The sequence below is a fragment of the Anopheles nili genome, chromosome 2 (genome assembly GCF_943737925.1).
Source record: "Anopheles nili chromosome 2, idAnoNiliSN_F5_01, whole genome shotgun sequence".
In the NCBI taxonomy this organism is placed as follows: domain Eukaryota; kingdom Metazoa; phylum Arthropoda; class Insecta; order Diptera; family Culicidae; genus Anopheles; species Anopheles nili.
In genome coordinates this window covers 24,946,890-24,969,361 of record NC_071291.1, presented here as the reverse complement: position 1 = coordinate 24,969,361, position 22,472 = coordinate 24,946,890, and the positions used below count along the sequence as shown (strand labels likewise).

The 22,472-nt window shown below is 43.4% G+C and overlaps 2 protein-coding genes across 2 annotated transcripts; one reads left to right on the top strand and one right to left on the bottom strand.

Moving 5' to 3' along the window:
* Positions 1–6,738: 6,738 nt before the first annotated feature.
* Positions 6,739–10,462, bottom strand: LOC128732208 (prion-like-(Q/N-rich) domain-bearing protein 25). The gene is made up of 7 exons (XM_053825379.1): positions 10,417–10,462; positions 8,938–9,348; positions 8,199–8,492; positions 7,866–8,105; positions 7,189–7,767; positions 6,927–7,073; positions 6,739–6,842 (listed from the first exon to the last, which is right to left on the bottom strand). Exons 1-7 carry the CDS (start codon positions 10,460–10,462, stop codon positions 6,739–6,741), a joined length of 1,821 nt encoding a protein of 606 aa, XP_053681354.1.
* Positions 10,463–18,835: 8,373 nt separating this feature from the next.
* LOC128730276 (polyadenylate-binding protein-interacting protein 2B) lies at positions 18,836–21,727 on the top strand. Its single transcript, XM_053823315.1, has 3 exons — positions 18,836–18,960; positions 19,521–19,956; positions 20,025–21,727. The coding sequence occupies exons 2-3, from the start codon at positions 19,565–19,567 to the stop codon at positions 20,194–20,196; spliced, it is 564 nt and encodes a 187-aa protein (XP_053679290.1). The 5' UTR covers positions 18,836–18,960; positions 19,521–19,564; the 3' UTR covers positions 20,197–21,727.
* The last annotated feature ends 745 nt before the right edge of the window (positions 21,728–22,472 follow it).

Here is a 22,472-nt window from a genome sequence, read left to right as displayed (position 1 = left end):
TAGCAAAGTTTGGACCGATTCTTTGGCAGTTTTCTTCACTCGCAGTGTCCCCCGAACGAGCGGCGTGCCAGTAATGAACGGCTCATCGTCTTAAAATGGTGAAAAGCACAAATTATACTAGCCCTTGCAGCTCGCACTAACGACCCATTCCGCGGGTTAGCATCGATTCTTGCGAACTTGCAAGGAAGCCACAGACCCACAGCCCGTACACACGCGCCCGCGATGCTACCCGTGTTCGTGTTGAAGGATGTTTCGTTGTTTTTTTTTGCGACCGAACCCTTGCGAGCGTCGTACCGAAATGAGCGAAAGTTCGAGTCGCGCAGACCCACCTACCGAACAGGGTTGCCGCCGCAGAACTGAAGCGTGGCTTGCGTGTCTTAGCTACGGTTTGGCCACAAACCACCCTGGCACCCCTGGCGAGCGGGGACGACGTTTGGTTGGCGGCACCGGATCGATGTGGACCCCCTAGTGGTCTCACTTCGGCCCTCTGAACTCGCGTAAGACGGCCACGCAGACCATCGCAGAGAGGCCCGCCTGCCGATCGCTTCCCGGTCTCGCTCTCACGACGACGGCACCAATGGAGCGGTGTGGTGTGAGCAGGACCATCCGTGACCACCGGTGGCCCTTAGCCGAGAACCAACGCCAACCAGGAGGGTATTTATAGTAAACAAACACTCCGAGCGTCCATCGCCGCCGCTATAGTAGCGAATTTACCAACCAACCCGCCACAAGCCACCTTCCGAAGGGTGGCATAATTATAAATACAATCTTGGCCCCCCTGACGCCTGATCCGTTGAATCATCGTGCCCTCGGGAAGCTCGTGGCACGTGAATTTTGAGGCCACCCTTTAATGACAACTTTCGCACACTTCCCAATTGGGCGGCATGTGGCTGGAGTACGTGAGAATGCGCTGTGATATCCATTCGCGGCGCACATTAGCAAACGCGCACACACATACACACCTTTAAAGGAGCAGAAAGGAGGCAGGAATCGGTTCGCTTCGAAAGGAGCAACCGCCATCAGCACGATAACGATGGTGGCTGCCATTCGTGAAGGGCGAAAGCAATGCTTCCCAACGGTAAGCTAATCCAAGGGTACCACCGGAGAAGTTTCACCCTGGAAATGCGTCGGAAGCGCGCTGACTAACACACACACGCGCGCGATCACACGTCCTTACAGGTGCGCCCTGGTTTGGTACAATAAAACTTTTAGTTTTATAGACTTTCCGCTTCCCGGAACGGATTGTAGAGAGCGCTTGCTGTTATTATTATTATTACTACTGCTATTTTTTAGCACATTTCCCTGTTTCGGTGCTGTTCGCGCCCCAAAGCCACCAAAGCGTTTCTTCCTTCGCATGTGTGCACAAAAAACACCACCACCGTGGAGGGACCACAGGGTACGCCGGTAAGTGGCGCAGTGAGGCAGGAAATGTTTCGAATTTGCAAATCAGACCCATAAGAGCCACCGTTATGGTCGCAGCGTACAATCCACGATCAATCACCGCACGCTTGATAGACACCGGCCGGGTTTTTGATCCCCCTTCACCTCACCCGGCGGTCAGTGGATTAGGCGTGGAACCACCATTTTCGGGTGACATTTTCGCGATGGCCGCTTGGCCTGACCCCCAGACTGCCGACCGGTGACCGGAAACGTCACAGAGCAGCTCCCCAAATATAGAACAAAGAAATGAGCTGGCGTCATGCTTGTGGCGAGTCCCATCATGATAGGACGATCGCAGCACTCGGGGGGAAACGCTGGCAGGTGGTAGGAAGGGAAAGAAGGACTTCGGACCGAGTAGTGAGCAGTCGAAAGATAAGTGCTCTCTCACGAAAGCTCGCACCCCCAACGGTGTTTTTCTTTGTCAATGCCTGCTGTATAATTGCGAGCGCTCCGGTTACTGTCCCTTGCGATGGACGAATTCTTATGGCTGTGAGTGTGCGTGTGTTTGTATATATGAAGAAGCATATCTTATTAGGGTTCGACATGCAACTTGTGCCCTCTCAAATGGGGAGACACCACCTTTGGATCCATTTCCTCTCAGCCACGCAGTCAAGCAGTTATACAGTTGCGGGTATCTAGCGAACACCTGATCCACGAAGGTTATTCTTTCACCGTACCAGTTGAATAGCGAGCAGAAGGTGTGTCGGTAATGGGATCGGGATGTACTCGAACCTGTCGCAAATGGAAGATTTATTTTCCACTCAGACGCGCGCCTGACTGCAAGGGGTGCGCTAGGTTAACACGCGTTCCGTCAGGTGTGGTGCGAGATGCGAGTCCGGCAAATAACGGTTACCGAACAGGGTGTATGACGAGGTGGTATCTAGCGCAAATAGAAAAAAAACTATGCCCCTTCACTAGCGTTTCTTAACAATTACCCATAAATCATGAGCATACAAACCCTTTCGTTTTGATGGCTCGTAGGTAATAGACTACCGTTTGAGCCGACGACATGCTTTACATTTGTCCGCGCTGACGAACGACGTATAATGATGAAACAGTATGAAACATAAAAGTTTGGTGTAGGAAATTTATATTTTAAAAATTTACGAAAAGAAATAGTTGCAACTGGTAAACCACGTTGGTATAGCTAAAAAAATACATAAAAGGAACACCTGACTGTTAAACAAGTCGCATATCGATCATAAGCCTAAGAAAGGAAATGCTGCGCCATCGACAGACAATAAAGTGGAATAATCAATGGGTAAACCTATTCGCCATGGTAATAAAACCGTCAATCGTGGAAAATAAACGCTGCTACGAGAGCTCCATCGATGGCCACGTGCCCTTCACCGTCAACAGCCGCCAGAATTTGGATGCACCGTTACCTACAACCGATCCACCGGAGAATCTAACGATCCAAAATCGACAAAACAATGCCCTTGCTTCCACGTGGATGGATGGGCGATGGTTTGTTCCGCTCGTTTAGACATCGGTTCAGTCAAAGCGTGCCCCTAACGAGCCCCCAAATCGTCAAATTTTCCTCGGCAACACGTACTAAGGGAAGAATCAAACGCCAAACAAATTTTACCCACGCTGCAGCGCGAAACATTTCGCTCGTCCAGGTTTGACGAGGGACAAGGTAAATCGATTGTCTATGGTAACAAGGTCCGTGGCCGTAGTTTCGTGACCTGTGTCAAAATGCCGAATAAACATGACAAAAATAAAACCGTGTGGATGGCAACAGGAAAAAAAAGTTGGAAAAAGGATTCATGCCTTTTCGGCGCGCAATTACTGCACCATTTTACCAACAAAAATTTCGATGTGGCCGTTTATTTACCGTGCGCCTTTGTTTACATTGCCGCCATGACACATTTTGTAGCGTTTTATCTAATTACACCATTTATCATGGCCCTCCAACTGGGAGCGTACTAAAACTGTTCCAGTTTTTGGTGTGCCGCTTGGTAGAAGCACGGGGTAAAATTAACTAAATACGATAATAATAACCAGAGTATCCTGGCAAATGAAACTCCACCAGATAACGCACGTATCTGCAGAGCCCGTACTCGTGCCGTACTTTTAATTGCCTCCGTTGACCGTGATTGGTGGACTGGTCACACGAAATCAAACACGCCAATATGACGGGGCAGCAGTACGTATGGGGTGCGCGGGATAGCGAAGGAGCTGACTAGTGTGGTGAAGATGGAAAGGTCACGCCACATTCGAATTAGACCGTGGCTTCTTCCTACGATAAAGCCGGACAAATGCCGATGGAGACGCCTGGTGGATGACATATGCGATGGAGACGCCTGGTGAATTGTAAGATCATGGATGCACCTGTGAACACTTTTAATGTTGAATAATGTCAAAATATGAAATAGAAGTTACAGTCTATTTGAATCAAAAGCAAACCAAAAATTTAAAAAAAAAACAAACTTGCTTATATTCAGCTTGTATCCATAGCTCTTTAATAGTCCGGGAAATCATCGTAAGGTCAAATCTAATGACTTATGTATGAGCATGGTGATAGAGAAACGAGCCGGTATCTGCATTGATTGGAAAATGAGAGCCCTATATCATGCTATGATCCTGTAGCAGTGCGAGCCTTCGCTTAAATGATACTTAATTATTAACTATTAATCCATCACTGTCATTCCAAAGCTCGTGGAATCGTACGCATATTTAAACAAACACTACTCAGTACACAAACTCCGGAACCGTTTCATCGTTCCATGCGATCCGTTGCCCAATTTGTGCGCGAATGTAACAACCGTCCATGTGGTAGTGAGCGTATTTGTTCAAGGGATCTCAACCTTGCCCTTTTCCGTTTGTTCCATGGCTATTTTCTAGTAACCCACCGAATCCTACAATACTACCTGTTACCGCAAAGGGCACATGCGTGATTGTCTTTTTTTAATTGAATCCATTCACCACATGCATCCGGATCCACCCGTGCTCGCCGGTACCTTTGGTGCTCGAATCATCTAGGCCCACAAATTGCACTTTCATCGACGCAATCAACTGACCCAATTTCTCGTAAACCTTCCTTTCATCGCGATAACACAGGGATCCACGGCATGTTCAGTGCTATCGTGATTTCCGTTTCGGGGTGACCTATTTCTTTGCTCCTTGTTTTCGTGCGGCGTGGTTGCGCGAATGGAAACGCAAAACTGTGCCATTCGTGCAATAATTATTATGCTTGCAAATTGTGGACGGCTTACTGAAAGCGCCCTCGTGTTCACTGAGGCAAGCGCTACAGTATCGAAGGAAAAACAATGACTTCGCTTCAACATCGCATGGTTTAAAAAGATTATAAATACATTTTTTTTACTCTATCCTACTCGGGCACCTGCTTCCTGCCGCCATGTGAAAGCATTATAAATCATTTCCAAGGGTTTACGAAGTTCCACTCGTAGGGTGCTTCGTAGTACGATTGATTTTAGCTCCGACTGAACTCGCAGTCTCTTTGGGAAAGCATTTTCGAAGGAAAACGCACCGATTCTACCCACCGGCTTCCCGCTACGGCTAATGGTGCGGTGGCACCACTAATGACATCATAAGCACTATATGATTGCCCACCAACGTCTTCCGCCAACGGTCACGCACGGTGGGGTTGGAACTAAGGCGAGCTTCCCGAAAATCGTCTATCTTCGCTGGCAGGGGGGCGTGTTGCTTTCATTCGCGTTCGTTTACCTTGAAATGGCGGAACTGCTGGCGGAACCAACGGCGGACCTACGACAGACGAGTAGTTAATAACGTAAACCCCCAACTGTTCAGAAACATTAGTCTAGTAGCCACGACAACGGTGACGTCAAACAGCAAAATCACACCGGAAGTGTCTTACTGTTGCGTTTTTATATTCCTCGAGTATGAAACAACGAAACAGGACAGCTCCCTTGGTCCGACAATTACCGACAAGCCATAAGCACTAGCGCTAATGATAAAAGCAAAAGGTTATATGCTGAAAGGTGAAATGCTAGGTAGAAATAAAATTGGAATGGAACAAATGAGCTTTTCTGGTGATATCTTGATCGAAAAATATAATATTCTACAACAACCCTAACGTTTGGAAAGTTTTTGTTTTAGTTTTTCAAAACAGCTTTGCTAGCAAAAAAAACATTACCACACTCAGAAATGCTCAACGATGTTCATATTTGAATAACTCAATTCCTAAGTTCCATGATTTTATTATGAAGTAAGCTTTTTAAGCTTTCACTAGACGTAAGCCCTGCATGGCGAAAGTATCAAAAAATATTCTCCCTTAGCCATAACATGCCATAATAATGGATTATGTGCTATTTACAAACGTAAAACGTGAACAGAGGCTAGTATTTTTATAGGAAGCTTTTTCTGGCACGCTGATTATCCAAATAATTACGAGAAGAAAACATGCAAATCATTTGACCTGTGACCTGAGAGCTGATATTTCTTATGATTTATTTTCTTACCATATTCTTTTATGAATAATATTTGACCAACAATGGCTAAGAACAACTTATACTTTTATACTTAAGGACCTGGTATACAACAAATGAAGTTTATTTTGTTTCTGTCGTTTACGAAGAAACATGTTCGTTTAATTCACGTTTTTACGTCAAAAAAAAATAAACAACATCAACTACAGCTTGTGTGTACACTTTAATCAGCTTTTCAAATCATTTAAATTTGGGCGTTTACTGCACAATTATTGCACATCAAAAACGGTTCTTTCAATGCATAAAATAACAAACATCGAAACATTAAATCAAAAACCAACGGCAACAATCCGCTACACAGGCCGTACATATTGCTTTATTATCGTTTTAATTATGTCTATCATTATCATCGAATGCTATCATTTATTATTAGCTCATTGTTGTTGTTTTTTGTTCTAGCTGCCCACGGCAACAAGGGAAACAGTTTTACTGAAGCATATACGAACACGTGCTAGTTGGTAGTTAGTTCTTTGTATGCCATACGCGGTCACACGTATTGCCTTGTGCAATTGGTGTTTAAATAGTGCTGTGATATTGCTGTTTGTTTTTACATTGTCCCAATCGATGAACAATCGTTTTTATTCAAATGCTACGAATGGTTATTTTATCGACAATTTACCAAAATTACCACCACGTTTGACAAACCACTCGTTAAACTCGTTTGAGCGCAGAAACATGGAAACCTTTCTAACCGCATTACCAATCAACGAAAACGAAGCACAATATGCTAGAGGAACAAATTGAAACGAAACATGTAAACAATATAATCGTCTTTCGATCGATTTTCGATTCGCCGTATCCTCAACAGCTCGATTGTCTGCATCCGCTAGGCGTAGTATGCATCCCTCAAGGCAGAGCCCGTAATTAGCACCGCGGCACTGGTAAGCATGAGTGTAATCACCTTCAGGGCACTGGGGCGATCGGAAGAATCTGAAAAAGAAAAATCAGCAACAGAAGGTATCACACCGTCCCGATGATTGGGTGCTGCGCATAAGCTGCGAGAACGGATCCTACTTTTGCCGCTAGGTCTAATGCACTTCTGCCGCTCCACGTCCGGGGAGTAGTCAAACTTACACTGACAAGCCGAATTGCGACATTCGACATTGTCCTGTTCGTCCTCCACAAAGCACTCGCTGGACTTGCCGCATCGCCCATCGAGGGCTACAAACGGAGCGAGAAAGTAGACAGCGTGATGCAAAGAGAAAAAGAGAAAAAAAAGAGCGACCATAAGAATCCCCTCTAACGCCGGGTGGCTCAATCCAGCGATCATACGTACCGATTTTCATGTTGCACTTGCCGTCTTTGAAGTGTTGCTCGTTTGCGTTACACTGACATTTACCCTCGATGCACTGACCCAACTCGCCCAGCAACGGTTGACACTGCTCGTCCGCACTGCACTCGTCCCCGTACTGCTCGGCCTCCTTCAGGCAGCGATTGGCCGACGTTTGATAATAGTGTCCCTTCTTGCAGGTACACTGCTTCGGTGCGCCCGGTCCGCCACTCTCATCCTCCGACGGATCGGCCGATTGGCACTCGGCATCCTCGAAGGCGCAATCCGCCTCGACCTCACACTGGCCACCCTTGGCCGCTTTACAGCGCTCGTCCACGAAGAAGTAGTTCGTTTTACAAACGCACGTCTTCTGCTCCGAGCAGCGGGCGTTCGTCAACGTACAATCCGTGTCTCGCTCGCAGTACGCCTCGTAGCCGTCCTTTTCGATGCAGAGCTGCTTTTCTTCGTCGTACTGAGCGTAAGGATGGCACGTGCATCGCTTTGGCGAGACGGTCGGGCAGTACGCGGCACCATACGGCGAACACTGGCTCTGTTGCGTGCAGGACGTATTGATGCCTAGGGCGGCTATAAAGTAGCGAAAAAGGCAAAGAAAAATTGCGTTCAAACGTACCACCTCTTTAAGGACGACAAATGCCGCCGCAGCTCCTTTTCGGAGTACTCACGCTTTAGGCAGGAGCGCATGTTCAAATCGTAAAACTGGTCATTTCGGCACACGCACCGATTGTTGCTGAACAACGCGTCCGGTTCACAGTACTGATCGTCGTGGGCATACTCGCCCAGTTCGGCCATGCACCGGCCCTGCATGTTGTAATATCCCTCCTTACAGTGGCACTGACCCATGCGGCACACCGAGTAAGGCACTTCCGGGCACTCGACGCCCTCGTCGATGCAAGGATCGCCAACTGAGGAAAACAAACACCCAGCATTAATCACACATGGTTCTAGAGCTGGTGCAAACGCACAAAAAAGCTCCAGCACACGAGGCAGATACTCACATTTGCGACACCTTTCGCAATCGTTGGCTTGCGTTGAACGCTTGGTGTTAATTTGCACGCGCTTCGTGTTAGCCGCGTCCGTGTTCGTCCCTGTATCACGCGTCGTAGGCCAATCCAGCCGGCCGTCCCCTTTCGACGGTGGCCCTTTTTCGTTCGGCTTCTCCACTGCGTCCGATGCCTGTATGGCCACATCCCGGAAGGATTTCGTTTGTGCTGCCGCATCGGTACAGAGCTGATTCGTGCACCGCAGGTTATCTCCGTCGCAATCCTGATGCACTAAGCATGGCTCGCCGTCTGGGAAACATTCGTAGGAAGGTGTTGTTAAAATACGTTAAACAGTAAGCCTGATTGTACACTCAAATGTACGTTAGCTAAAGATTTAACTATGAGATAATGACACACGAGTAGCTCATGCAAGCGAAACTCATGGCTGCAAAATGGCCGTATTTCTGTTAAACGCTTACTCCACTCTCAATCCATCTTGCCATGTCTCAATTACAGCTTCATACAGCTGGGCCAACAAATTGCCATACATCGCGAAATCTTGAGAGCTTTCGCGAATCACTCACGACAGTACACGCGTTGATCGACACACGCCTTTCAACGTCAATTTATTTTCAAATCACCCTTCAACCATCAGCCTCATTGTCACGAGAAGTTGATTCCCGCCCGGGGCTGTGATTTGCCTGTATCCATTATCGCCGGTTCGATCGATTGGTACACAAGCTTCCACACTTACTTGTCACACGCCGCCGGCAAACGTTGCTGCTGCGCCGGTAAAACCCGTCGGCACACTCGCAGGACCCCCGTTGACACACGACCGACTCCCGGTTGTGGCTGAAGAAGCAATCGATATCGTCGGTGCACGGTTGGCCAAGATCCACCAGCTTCCGGCAGCGGCCGCGAACGTACGTGTAGTCACTGTCACAGGTGCAAACGCCGGCGTCACACCTGGCACCGGTGAGCATATGAGAGCACTGGACCGCCTCCTGACACGCTACGCCATACGCGGACTCTGGCAGGCAGCGCGTGACGTCGGTCGAAAAGACATAACCTGCTGGGCACTGGCAGTAGCCGAATATGGAGCAGTCAGCGCTTTCGACCTTACAGTCGCTGTGGTCCTCGCATGGCCATATGATGCTACGTGAGCCTGCAAGGGAGAGAAAACAAAACCACAACCGTTTACAATGTGTCTGCGTGTGTGTCTATATATGTGTGTGTGGTTTGGTGTGAGCTTTCGGGGTTTTTCACTGCCGCCTCGGGTTGCTGTTAATGGCGCCAAGCTCGGCCCATGTACAACAGAGCACGTTATATTGTTTATATTCATCAAATTTGAGGTACCGCCACTGGGCAAGCCCAAGGAAACGGGCTGACCTTCGCGCGGTGCGGAACTTACAACTCATATCCCCAACCCTCTTTCCCACCGTGGCTCGTCGCCAAACCCTCGTGGTCAACACAAATATTACTTTTCCCGAGCGGGAAGATTTCAAGGCTTCGAAGGACGCTCGATTTTATGAGGCCCCGTCACGCAACTATTCCACTGCGGTTACCAGGCGCACGCTGAGGGTGTGGGTTTATATAAAAGCACGAAAAACGGTATAACAAAACCCATCTCGAAAACGCTTAACCTATCGCTTCAACACGGACGATGCTTTTTGTTCACAGCTATTATCCATCTGCACTGGTACAGTGCCTTAGTTAGTTCAGTGATTTCAGGAAGAGAAAAAAAACAAACTGCACCATCGATAGAAGGGGCTAATAATTTCCTTTTGTAGAAGACCATCAGCTTACGCGATACAAAACAAAAAACAATGGCAGTATCGAATGCGGTCACTTTCGTACACGGACCATTCCTGTAACTAGCCGCGTCATTAAATCACCCATTTACACGACCAACTGCGGCTAATGCAACGGTTCATTCACGAGCTAATTCGCGATGGTCAATGGCCCAATGCGACACTCGAACATATGGCGCACACTGATAAGAGACTCAATGGGCACGGGAAACAATCGGCACTCGTAAGCTTATCAAGCTATCATTCTCATCCAGAGCCAGGTGGTGCCATACACCTCGAAACAACTGGACAATGCAAAGACGGGCGTATAATTCCTGCATTTTTCGTCTATGCTTGTTATGAACGCAATCCTTTTTCGCGGGTATGATCACCATCAGAATACATGCATACACGCGACACCAACGGTTTAATATCACTGTTACCTTGCACTGTCAAAAGCAGGCAAACTATCAGCTGAATCCAGCCCATTTTTCCCTTAACTTTATGTGTCGCTTTCGTTTCTGCGGACGGCTCGAAACTGATACATTCCCACCTGACGGCTAATCACACACTGATCGCGACCAGTGCCACCTCCAGTGCCGCCCAAATTCCACTTGTAACCCGTGCATTAGCCCTTCCACGTCAACGAACGTTCGGTAGAAAACCTTCTGCTAACACCTGTTCCCATCCACAATCATTGCACATTGTTCATGATCACCTTATCAGCCGATATCGCAAGCAGCATTTTAATCACTCTCAAGCAACGCCACTTGCCGAAGCTTGCCGTGTGATGATTTACGGTGAACAATCGCATCATCACGCGACTTTTTGCCTGCCGCACTGGCCGATGGGGCCACTTAATCATCAGCTAAAATATAAATCAGCACACTGGACACTTACGCACGGTCACTTCGTCGTACGTTTGCTCCTGGAAACAGATCACCAGCGGGTGGGCGAAACACTGGTATCGGCATGGTGGCACGAAACAATAGATCAGCAAGGCAACTGCTGTCCTCCTTGCCGACCACATCTCGATCGCGAGCAATGCGTATCCGATCTGCACCTTAGCTACCACTAAAGTTTGACCGTGGCACAACCGGTCCGTTGCGTTCGTTCGCTTTCTTCGATATGCGGTCATGTTAAGACGGAACCAAATTCGTCCCGGACCGCTACCAGGCTGTGACGGAATGTTTTCCAACCCGTCAAATAAGCCTTTGAGTCGCCGGTCAGCTCCCACACACTCGCATGCCTGCAGCTTGCTCAATGCCGGGCGTCAGTGGAAATGGCCGCATCGGGGAAAAGGCTTCTCCGGCACGACGCCGCTAATAATTATTCTGCCAGTGCACCCACACGGACACCTGCCCCGTTGGTGACTGGTGGTCCAAAGGGGGAATGTCAGTGCAATAAAATTCCAATTGACCTCAGCCAGGATGTTCGCCAGTACTGCGAAGGTGAACGTGAAAGCACCACCACGAAACCGAAGGAACGTGCCGAACGCGGAAAAGTACCGCCAGCCCAGGGTCACAACTGGGCACAACTGGGGTGGCTTTTGCGAGTGCAGTCGGCGCTTTCCTTTCACGGTAACGGTGGCCTCTAGTGCGAGAAACTGGCCCATCAATTGCCCCGGTGGTGGCGGTGATTTCAAGACACGTGGTTCCGACCCACTTCGGTTGGTGCATTAGCTGGACCGCACCGAACGCCTCGCGTCAACCGTCAACGAGGCAAACAATAATTTACCGACCGAAATCTCATAAATCTTGTACAAAATCGCATCCATCTAAGACGGCCTCGGACGGTAGGCACTGTGCAGGCTAGGGTTTGGCCTAAAATTGACTACGTAGCACCTTCGGAATGGGGTCAAGCGAAAGAGCCCGAAGCTTCATATTAGAAGGTCCCGTTCCGTACTTGATGCCATGCGGTACGTCATGTGGTAAAAGCTCTGCCTCCTTTTGCTGGGAAAGCATAAAAACAAAACCTTCATACACGTTGTGCTCAACACAACCGTTACCATTTGCTTTTGCTGTTGCACATCCTGCACAATGCAATCGCGCGTTTGATTATAATTTAAATTAAATAGCTTATTTATTAACCAAATAGCAGGTTAGATCGGCTGTCAAGCTGGAACCGTTTTCTGCTCGGGTTCAACTTTTAAACGCCAACACGCTATCAGTTACGCTATCGATCGGTCATCTGCAGCCAAACGACCAACTGTGACCAAACGGCTCCAAATCACTGTTGCTCGTGCATCGATTATCTACAACCCGGCGGTGGTGCAGACACCTGATGGCAATCGCAGCTTTGTACCACCGCGCAATTACAATGAAGCAACGTACGACAATCGATTCGCTTCCATTGCAGCAATCGACATGCAACGGTGCTTGGGAAACTGGCAACATCGTACTCACTCGGAAAAGTCACCGCTGCACAGACGGATAATTGAAGAGTAGTGCTGATTGACAGGCTCAATTATTCATCAACTAGCGTCTGAGTGGAGGTGAACGGTAGAGCTCAGGCTCAGTGCCTCGTCGGTTAGTGCTAAAACTTTCCTCATTTTCCAACTCCCGGGGAGGGAAGCATTTTGTTTTTTTTTTTTTTTTGGGCAGGTGGCGGTTCTCTAAGTACCATTACAGTCTACTTTTTGGAGACAATTCACAACGTTAAGCACGCCATGCAACACGCTGCAAGCTGTGTTTTCCGCTACCGAAATAATTCCATTCACAAACCTCCATGACGTCAGTAGTGACCAGTGGCTCGTATCGATCCGGTGGTGGTCAAAATCGCGAAAAAACATTTCCACACCGAAACGGGAGTTTCATTTTTCCGCCTGCCTGGATCGCACGGATCGGTTGTGCCCCGAACCGACAATGCTTCGACCCTTTTATTTTTTATTCTCTCCTCTTACTCTTTCTCTCTGTCTCTCTCCCGCCTTTCACCAAATCTGCCCTCAGAATTGCTATTTTTCCACTCCACTTAACAATGGCGTCATATATTTTCGTGCCGGCCCGCAGGCTTATGTGACGTCGGCATAACTGGCTTCTGACACGCTGACAGACTGTCGAAAAAATGTAATGTAATTATTCCGCACAACCGAACTCGTTAGCATTCCACTTTACGGCTTTTCCGCCAAGCGTGGCCGTTCCTTGCTCCCTTCCTTCTCGGCCCGTTCTGGCCATTTTTTGTTCGCTCGCTGTTCCCTGTTCCGCACACTGTTCCAGCTGTTCCGCCCGTACCAGTACCGCGCGTTTTCTTTGCCGGAACCGCTTCAGTAATCGCCCGTACTCGATTGTCTGATCGAACAGCCGGAATCGATTTCCAAGTCTCGAGCGCTCAACGACGACCAACGTGGAGGCAACGTTTTGCTTCCATTACGCGGGGCATTGCAAATAGCTTCTCCCACCGTCACATGACGGGCAAGAAATTATGCGAAGTACCATCCATTTAATCTGTAGTACCATTTGTACGCGAATGATAAAGAAAAAGCGTTCGACCGATCATTAACGGTGGCTCATTCTGGGCAACTAGTATAAACGTCGCTCATAGATGCTTATCATGCGGTCGGGTATGTGCAGTGGTTGGGTTTGTGTTCTCGCAAGATCGTGTTTAAAATGAGCCCACATAGAACAGTGTTCCACCGCAATGCGCACGGTTGCGTGAATAATTGAAAACACAATCAAACTGTTTGCTCGCACCGTTCAACAGTAAAAAGCGCTAGGCTCCATAATATTTGCGGTGTATCCGGCAAACTACAGCGAGCAAAGAACACACCATTAAGCTTATCGGAAATCAATAAGGAGTAAACTTTTCCTCAAGAAAATCCATTCTCGAGTGTCGTTATAGTCAACTTAACTTTGCTATGAAATGATGCAAAAGCTATTTTGGTTCGCTGAATAATGCTTAACCAGTTCGATCAATGAATAAACAAATTGTTGGCTTTCACATGATCGGCAAACACCAGTCACCAAAGCACGTTTACGATCAATAATTGTATGCCAACATGCTATACAGACTGTCAACATTTGGGTGTCTAAAAATGAAATTGTATACGTATTGCTTGAGCGTTCTAAATATAAACCACTCCAAAAATATCGTCCTACCGTACAGGCATGCGTGAGTTCACCAGATGGAAGGCTATTCATTGATTGATCTAAACTTGATCTATGAGAGCTACCTGACTCCCAAAGCTTACCAGTAATAGTCCTAGCAAGTCCAAGTACCATCTAAAGTGTACCACTTGTCTCCTGCACAAGAGTCGCTGATCGTTTAGTGGATGTCAGACGTGATCACAACAGCAGCGACGTCATTCGAACAGAGTTAGGCATGTTCAAGTTACAATGTTTTAATCACTTTAGATTTTTGTATTCTTTTTGGCTTCACAAGTTGGGCTACGATAAAATTTATATCGCAACAAAAATTTACGCGTTTTTCTACGCTTGTCATCTCATTCAGTCGTTAGAACTAGTTGCGGGAATGCGGAGGCGTTATCACTTCACTTCAAACGGTCCCCGATGACCGATAACACAAAACATGCCGACACATCCCAGTTCACCATTTTACGCGCCTTCAGTCGATGGGTGTGCTTTTTTTAATTAATTAATTAATTAATTAGTGTTCAAATTTTTTTTTTTTTCATTTATTCCAATATATTCAATACATTCTAGAACTTATATACCCAGCCTTACATTACTTTTGCTCGGGCAGCTCACTACACGATCGATAATTCCACTTTTTATAGCTTTTGTTCTTATGTGGTGCTTTATATGAGACGTATCAACTCTAGAGCGGTCTGCACCACAAGAAGGTTATATAGTTCCAGTGAAGTAGCCTATTTCAATTGATTTATCGTTTTTTATATAGCTAGCAAAACACCAGCGCTACGTCAAATGCATAACACACAGTGTATCATAAATCATAATATCAAACACAACAAACACACTTGGAAAGCTAAACACTTTCAATATTTTAGATTAATACAATTCGACCTTTAAAATCCGCTGGATTCGTAATGCGTCCTACGGATTGTACACGGCTATAAAGCCAACTGTATCCTTGTCAATGGCTAGAGCGCAGGCATACACTGTTAGCAATACCTTTGCCATTAACCTTTGCCACGATCGATTATAATTACAAATGCGGCCCGAAGTTGACTGAATTCTCTGGCTCTGCTGAACATGCAAACGAACCGACTGACTGACTGGAGAAACAAGCGTACTCGAAAGCAAAACCAACAAGCTTTCTACCAGACGGGTTGGGCGGAAGTCGGTCGCAAGCTTCCAATCGGTTTTAGAAACCTATCCACAAGTCACAAAACCGCGTACAACAAACACACCGACCAGAAACGTAAACCGACACCCCGCGTGTGCTAGCTGGCGGGCTAGATTAGACTTCGTATTCGTTCCACCGTTCCGACTCCTTACCTTCCGGAACCCATTACTGTTCCAATTTCCATAACAACCTCGATGTATGAACCGCAGCCCAATGAGCGTTTGCTTCATTGTGGAGTTGCTAGTTAAAAAAAGCCCGCCTAACTAATACTACTAGAGTAGCAACTGGTATATGGCTCTATCGGGTGTCGTGGTCTCACAGGCCATGCCAGCATGCTAGAAACAAAACGCAACATTTTCCGTTTCTCTATTCATCGGCGGCTCAAAAGAGAATGGACGAGTTTGGAATTGTTTCTATTATAACTGGATCTTAGAACAAAAAAAAAATGTACGAGATTTACGCCGTTGCTCGAATGAAACCGTTGGGCGATATTCAAAACAGTGCGCCACTGCTATGACCATTAAAAATTATAAAATGAAACAGAAAAAGCTGACAATTATGGTCAACATTCTTTTAACAAAGAATATTTTTTAAAACACGAGATCATCTGCTAGTACAATAATAATTTCTAGTCAAAATATTTCGTCACAAAATACTGGGCGCCTCCATCAGAATGGCGTCTGCAGTACGAATCAGTTAACTTGATTTGTCTTATAAATCATAATTTAATTCACTTTTATGTACTTATTATATTATATTGTTTTTTTGACATTATTGTCTGAGGATCTATTTCACTTATTGAAAAAAACGACAGATTCATTATCTATTACAAACACACACCCAGCTGCAAACTACTTGTATAGCTGCGAATTGCTACCAAAAATATATCTGACCAGTTCAGATTGGAAGTAAACCAATTCCTTATAACATATAACGACTATTTCCGCACAATTTCTTTTGAATATCCTCACCCAAGGCTACTAAGGATCGTGTTCACCAAATCTACATGCTACCAAGTTATAGCAATTGAACGTGGAGAAGGTCGCCGGATTGTTGAACTGTGTGAGGGTTTCTTCGTTACTGACGTACCCTACGCGAGGATTGTAATATATTTTCCATCAAACGTTGATCACAGGTTACACCTATAGCTTTCTTCGTTTTCTCTCCTGCTCAAGCATGTATTTTAGGTTGCCATGATTGGAATGTCAAACTGTCCTTTCTCCCTGATCCCGTCTCTCTGTTGCTGCTCTCACATTTCACTCTTTCTCTCTCAAACTCGCTGTACACAATGCTACTTTTTATCATTTTCTAGGCCGTATTGTTGTATGAACACATACATGGCTCTATCGCCTTATTCCCTAATTTTACTCAATGCTAAATACGGGTAATAAATAGGTTTGTATGAGTAGATTGCAAACGAAACCCGTACAAATTACGGCAAACGAAACATAATTATTTTAACGCCTGTGTTATCACTGGTGATGTAGTAAATAAAAAAAGGCGAAAAACGAAATCAATCTGCGCTGCAAGATGATAAATTGTTGTTCCTTTTTTAATAATACATGTTATAGTGGTTCATGCATATTAAAACTAAAATTTTTATAACTTATATTGTAATATTTTTAAATATATTTTTAATTAAACATAAGTTTCAATACTACATAAATCAGCAAATTTTTTGGAGATAAAAACCTTTTTAATCTTATTTCTTTCTTTTTATTTCTTTTTCTTTATTAACGATCTTATATTTAATCATTACATCATGTACTCATGAAATATGTGTATCAAACGCATAGCTACTGCAACGAATGTTGCTTAATGGAATGGTTATGATTCACGTAAATTATGTACTGTGATCAACTATAAGCTAGATATTGTCTGCTGATACGTTTCTGTGGCGAACGTTTGTTCACACGGGCATGTAACAATACGAATGATTTTATCTGATTGAACGATTTCCGCATATTATATGGTCCGCCGCCACGTTAAATAGCCACGACAACAAAACACAATTGCATTAGCTACCGGAAGAAAAAACAGAATGAATCATTGAATTTTCAATTTAGATATTGCGTTAAAAATTTATTCGTAATCTAATTTTGTACGATCGATCGCCTATAAATAGGTGTCTATTTTCTAGGCCACAGATGGGCTTCTACTGCGATGACTGTTTGAAGATATGCATTTTTAATTAATTGAGCATGTTAAGGGTACGCAGAAGTTTTTCGAAGCACATAGTGAAACACAAGAAAAGTTTTCCTAGGCCAACAGCCACGCGTAGTTCTGTTCAAAATTTGAAAGAAAATCGTTGTCAAGTAAATTTTATTTGAAACATTGGGGTATTTTAAATGAGCAAATTAAAGTCACCTATAGTCTAAAAATCTCGTTCAAGTTAGTGTACGTAAACGAGAAGAAAAAGATGAAATAATAAATAAGTTTTTGATGGGTGACACTTTGATTTTCCTTCAAATAATCTTACATATACCAAATAGACACACACAAAATAGCTCTCAATCACATGTTGGACTGTTTTTTGCACAAAAAACTAATTTCATATGTTATACTTTTTTCATAGTTGTAAATTTAACTTTCTTATGGTGAATGTTTTACGGCTAATTGCAATGAATATTTATTGAATGTTGAAATTTCCACCAGTGTGAAACCCTCCTAATCGTAATTCATAATTTATTTTTTATATCATCTTCTCAAGTTGGTTGTTCAATCTCTCCAGCTCTTGAAAAGCAAAGAGAAATATTACAATAAATTCAAAAATATTATTTCAAATATATAGTAACATCAAACCAAATTGTTTCTATGAATCGTTGGTATTACCTGCATAATTATGTTTATCAATGCTGGACTACTTGGTTCATTAATCTATGTCAGGGATATTCAACTCGAAGGGCAACTCGACAATTTTTTGACATATACCGGGACATAAAGCTTACTGTCACAAAGCTTTACTGATTGTAGTATATTAATTTTCGATTTTTTTAACTGCATTTTTCCTTTATTATGTAACGAATATACTGCATATACATTTTAGTTCTTTTTCCTTTTTGTATTTTTTTTAACTATTTCATCGATTCCTCACAATGATTCCCACTTTTGGATTTGCAGCAGCCCTTACGTGGTAGCGTCAAAATACATAAAATCATGTTAGATGATCATAATGTATAATATAATACCTATGACTTACTACAATATACTAAAAATGTATGAAATTCATGCGTACAATTAAATCTCGTTGATAATCTTAGTTTTGAATAATTTTATTCTTCCTTAAACATTTTAATTTTATTTAAATAGAAACCTTGTGTCAAGAGATACAAAAAATATATTGTCTATCCTTAGAAGGATGTTAAGCCATTTTAAACCAAATTACTTTTCTCAATTATTAAAAAAACAATTTCATTGTTGCCATGAAATGACCACAAAAGTTAGCCATAGTGATTGCACAAAGTGCTAACATGTCATCAGGGGTGCTGCAAAGTCTTCAGGTCGTTTCAATTGCTTCTCGTGAGGACAAAGGTGAAACAAATTTTCATGAGTGTAGAGTCTTAGTTTTGGACTACCGCGTAAAATTCAATATAGTTTCCAAATTTAGTGCATGAATGAAAATTGTTACAATTCCCACGTTGGGTAATCTTTCAGATTAGTAAAAATTCTAAGTAGCACTGAATTGCGACGTTGCGAATTGGATTTGTAAGGGGTTTTACCTTGAGGTAATAAAAAGCGAAAGATGGAGGTGCTACCGGGTTCTCTTGTTCTACAGTGTTAAAACGAGAAGTATTGCAACACAAACGTTCACATATTGAATCGGCATTGTTCCAAGTGGTCAAGAAACTGTTTCTCGAAAAACACTCTTTCGCTGATTAGCTAGTGTGGCCACTCCTATTCAAAGAATGTCCTTCGTCGATAAATTGTCGATTTCAATTCACCTTGAGATAGCATAAGCTGCCTTGCATCTTCAACACAACAAGTGACACGCAAACTACTTAAACTGTATATTTTGTTGCATTGTTTTGCACAATATAGTACTTCTTTCAGGGGGTTTCAGGTCGCGTTGCCACACCATGTTTTGTAAACAGTAAATGTTGAGTAAAAAAACATCAAATACTCTATCTATAATTAACTGAGAAGGAAGTAAACAAATAACAACTATTTGCGTCCGAATATATATTTGAACGAATTAAATTCTACTATAAAGTTTACAGTGTATATTACCGGATCATGGTATCCAATTCTTTTTGTTTAAGCGATTCACTTATTTATTCCATTGCAGAGTAAATTCTATAATACACCATTGCACACAAAGCCACAGAGCAAATGAAAATGAAGATGCCGGACAATAACATCGGAGGAAGCAGCTCGAACAGCTATACCCATGTCACCATTACCACAGGAAACGTTTTCACCCACGGTGGCGGAGGTGACGGCGATGGAGGAGGCAACGCTGCACCCGCCGTATTTAGCGATCCCTATGATTCTGAAGCGGACAGCGTGAGTACTCCGCCAAACGAAGGGAATTCTGCCGCTACTGATGATTTTGCGGAGTACATGTGGATGGAAAACGAAGACGAGTTCGATATGCAAGAGCTGCAACGACTTGAGGAGGAAGAGCTAATGGATCAATGCATTGAGGCAATGATGCTGGACGAAATGGCCTCTGCAGATAGGATGGCTTCGGCGGCACTCGTCGGAAATGTACCAAGAGAAAGGTACAGATGATTGGTTATTCCCTGTAATACGTATCCTAACGTATCTGGTTCTTTTTTTCTGTAAACAGTGGTCTCATGAACATTCTGTCCAGCCTACAACACGACAAAGATCAACCACAGCAGCAATCGCAATTGATTCGCCAGCCCAGGAACGTAAATGTTGAAAAATCAACACTAAATCCTTTGGCGGCCGAATTTGTGCCATCATTGCGGGCCCTGGTTGCACCAACGTCTTATTGAAATGTCACGTAAAAACATCTTAAAGGTAATGCAAATACTCAATAAGAGGAAAAAAAGTGGAAAATGGGCGATATTTTATTGATTGCCTTTCTCTTTGTGCGATGCGATGAACAGCTTGTACGGGTGTTAACACCTTACTAAAAATCTCACCGACCTTCAGCTGCAATGGAAACACGATTACAATTTGAGTTTACTTTTCAATGAAAAGTAAGCATTTAGTCATATTGTCCCCGATTAAAATATTCGCATGTCGTGCTATCTGAGCTGGATACATTTTTTGTATGTGCGGTCGTGCTGCCTTTGTACTTACTGAAAAAAGTACGATCTCTGGCTTTGGGCTGCCGAAACGTATGCATGCAGTCACATGTGCATCATTTTTAAACGAACATTTTCTCTCCGCTCGCTACCGTCACACAACGATAATGATGGATCTGCCGAGTGGATGCAATAGCTCCATTGCGGCAACGAATTTAAACACGTTTTTAGAAGCAAGACCGAGATGCACAGTTTTTCCTATGCTATGGTGGCGGCATTGATTTTTAATGCATAGATTTACGGTGCAATGCCATGATAAAAAATGAATCTAAGTGATAATTCATTCATGCAGTAAAGAGAAAGTTAAACGATGTGCTTAATTCTTATCCTCTTCGTACACCGTGAATGTCTGACATTCGCGGTGAAACTTGAGTAGTGCAAGTTCCTTTTATGTTTCAGCTATTTTTTTTCATTAACATACATTTGTTCCCTTTACATTTAACATTATGCAATGTCGAAAACTGAACTCTCAGTCTTATGACCATTTCATTATAGATCGTTGTTAGTGACTAGCAGTAAGCAGGCGGATAAAATTTCCCTAAAGTAACAAACAAAAAAAAGTATAAAAGTAAAAGAAAAGTCTGCTGTACGTTTAGTATTATAATTGTTCGTGGTAAATGAGGGCAACACACACACGCCGATGTATTGGAGCGAGTTTTATTGAATTGCCACTGGAATAGAACATTACTTTCGTTACAAGAAAGGATGATGTGTCCACTGTGATACGTTTATCGTTGATTCATATCCAACATTGGATTAAGCCAGAGCATAAATTTGTAGTTTTCTTTCGCGCCAGAATGCGCCGAATTACGAGTCCATTGCAAGCGATGTCTTATGTAGAATTCAAAGGATACAACATAACCGGTTAGCACAGTGTGGCGTGGAGTTAAAGTTTCAGCTTGCATTTACAATGGGGTCTCTTATAATATGTTGTATGTATTCGGTACGAGAAACCGGTGATGTTTCATCTTCAGAAACATTTGTTTACCGTGTAGCCTGGATACACACCAATAAATAGCAACATGACACAACAATTAGTTGTAGTGCTGCAACAGCGGAACGAAAAAAATATGATAAATCAAGCGCAAACAAATAATTCAAGTTTTAAGTGTAACAAAATCCTAATTGTGTGATAGATTAGAGAAAAAAAAAGTCAAAACTATGCAAAAACTAAATAAAATTGACTGAACTTGAGTCTTTGAACAAATTAGCTTGGTGCACATTAAATAGATTAAATTGTTTTTGTTGGAATAAATTTGTTCAAAATATCACCTATTTTTATAACATATCACTTCGACAACTGAGCCGAGAAAAGACGTTGCTCCAGGGTATTGTGCTACAGAAGGGTTGAAAGCTAACATCGTCCTTATGTTGAACAATAAAGTATAAGATATGTTATAGCAATTAAACTATTCATGCAGTCGTAACCGTTCGTATACACTGTACGATTTTTTTTCGTGGTTTTTACTCCTGCTATATTTTTTTTAAATGGGGTCAACAGTATTTATATTATTAAATTGCTTTATTCCATTAGTCATAAAACACTTTTTATTATGGTCACTATATCAAATATGACTGCAATGTTGTTTTTAATATATTTCAATTGTTTAAAAAAATTTCAGGCCATTCACCTTCTTTGTAAAAAATAATAGCCCCTTGAAGCAAAAGACGAATGTTGTTACAGCACGATTATTTTTTGCAATATTCGCTATACGATCTCTAGTCTCAAAATTTATACTTACCGGAAGTAAACTATGATTGTATTTTTTACAAATAACATTTATCAAGGAACATCTTTTTTAGTCATTAGTATTTATTTTACAAGCAATATTTGCTATAACGTAATAAGTAGATAATGAACATATAAAAAGATTGTTTTATTTTTTTTTCATATGTTCAATATTACTCAAAAGTAAATGTTATAGTAGTATATTACTTCAGTACTGTTTGTTCTTTAACTG

Excerpts from the sequence above, each read along its gene's own strand:
- LOC128732208 (XM_053825379.1), bottom strand. The coding sequence starts at position 10,462 with ATGGGCTGGATTCAGCTGATAGTTTGCCTGCTTTTGACAGTGCAAG. Across the intron at positions 8,493-8,937 it reads TTGCCGGCGGCGTGTGACAA|ACGGCGAGCCATGCTTAGTG; the intron begins GTAAGTGTGGAA and ends AATGTTTCCCAG. Across the intron at positions 7,768-7,865 it reads CATGCGCTCCTGCCTAAAGC|CCGCCCTAGGCATCAATACG; the intron begins GTGAGTACTCCG and ends GCTACTTTATAG.
- LOC128730276 (XM_053823315.1), top strand. The coding sequence starts at position 19,565 with ATGAAAATGAAGATGCCGGACAATAACATCGGAGGAAGCAGCTCGAAC. Across the intron at positions 19,957-20,024 it reads GGAAATGTACCAAGAGAAAG|TGGTCTCATGAACATTCTGT; the intron begins GTACAGATGATT and ends TTCTGTAAACAG.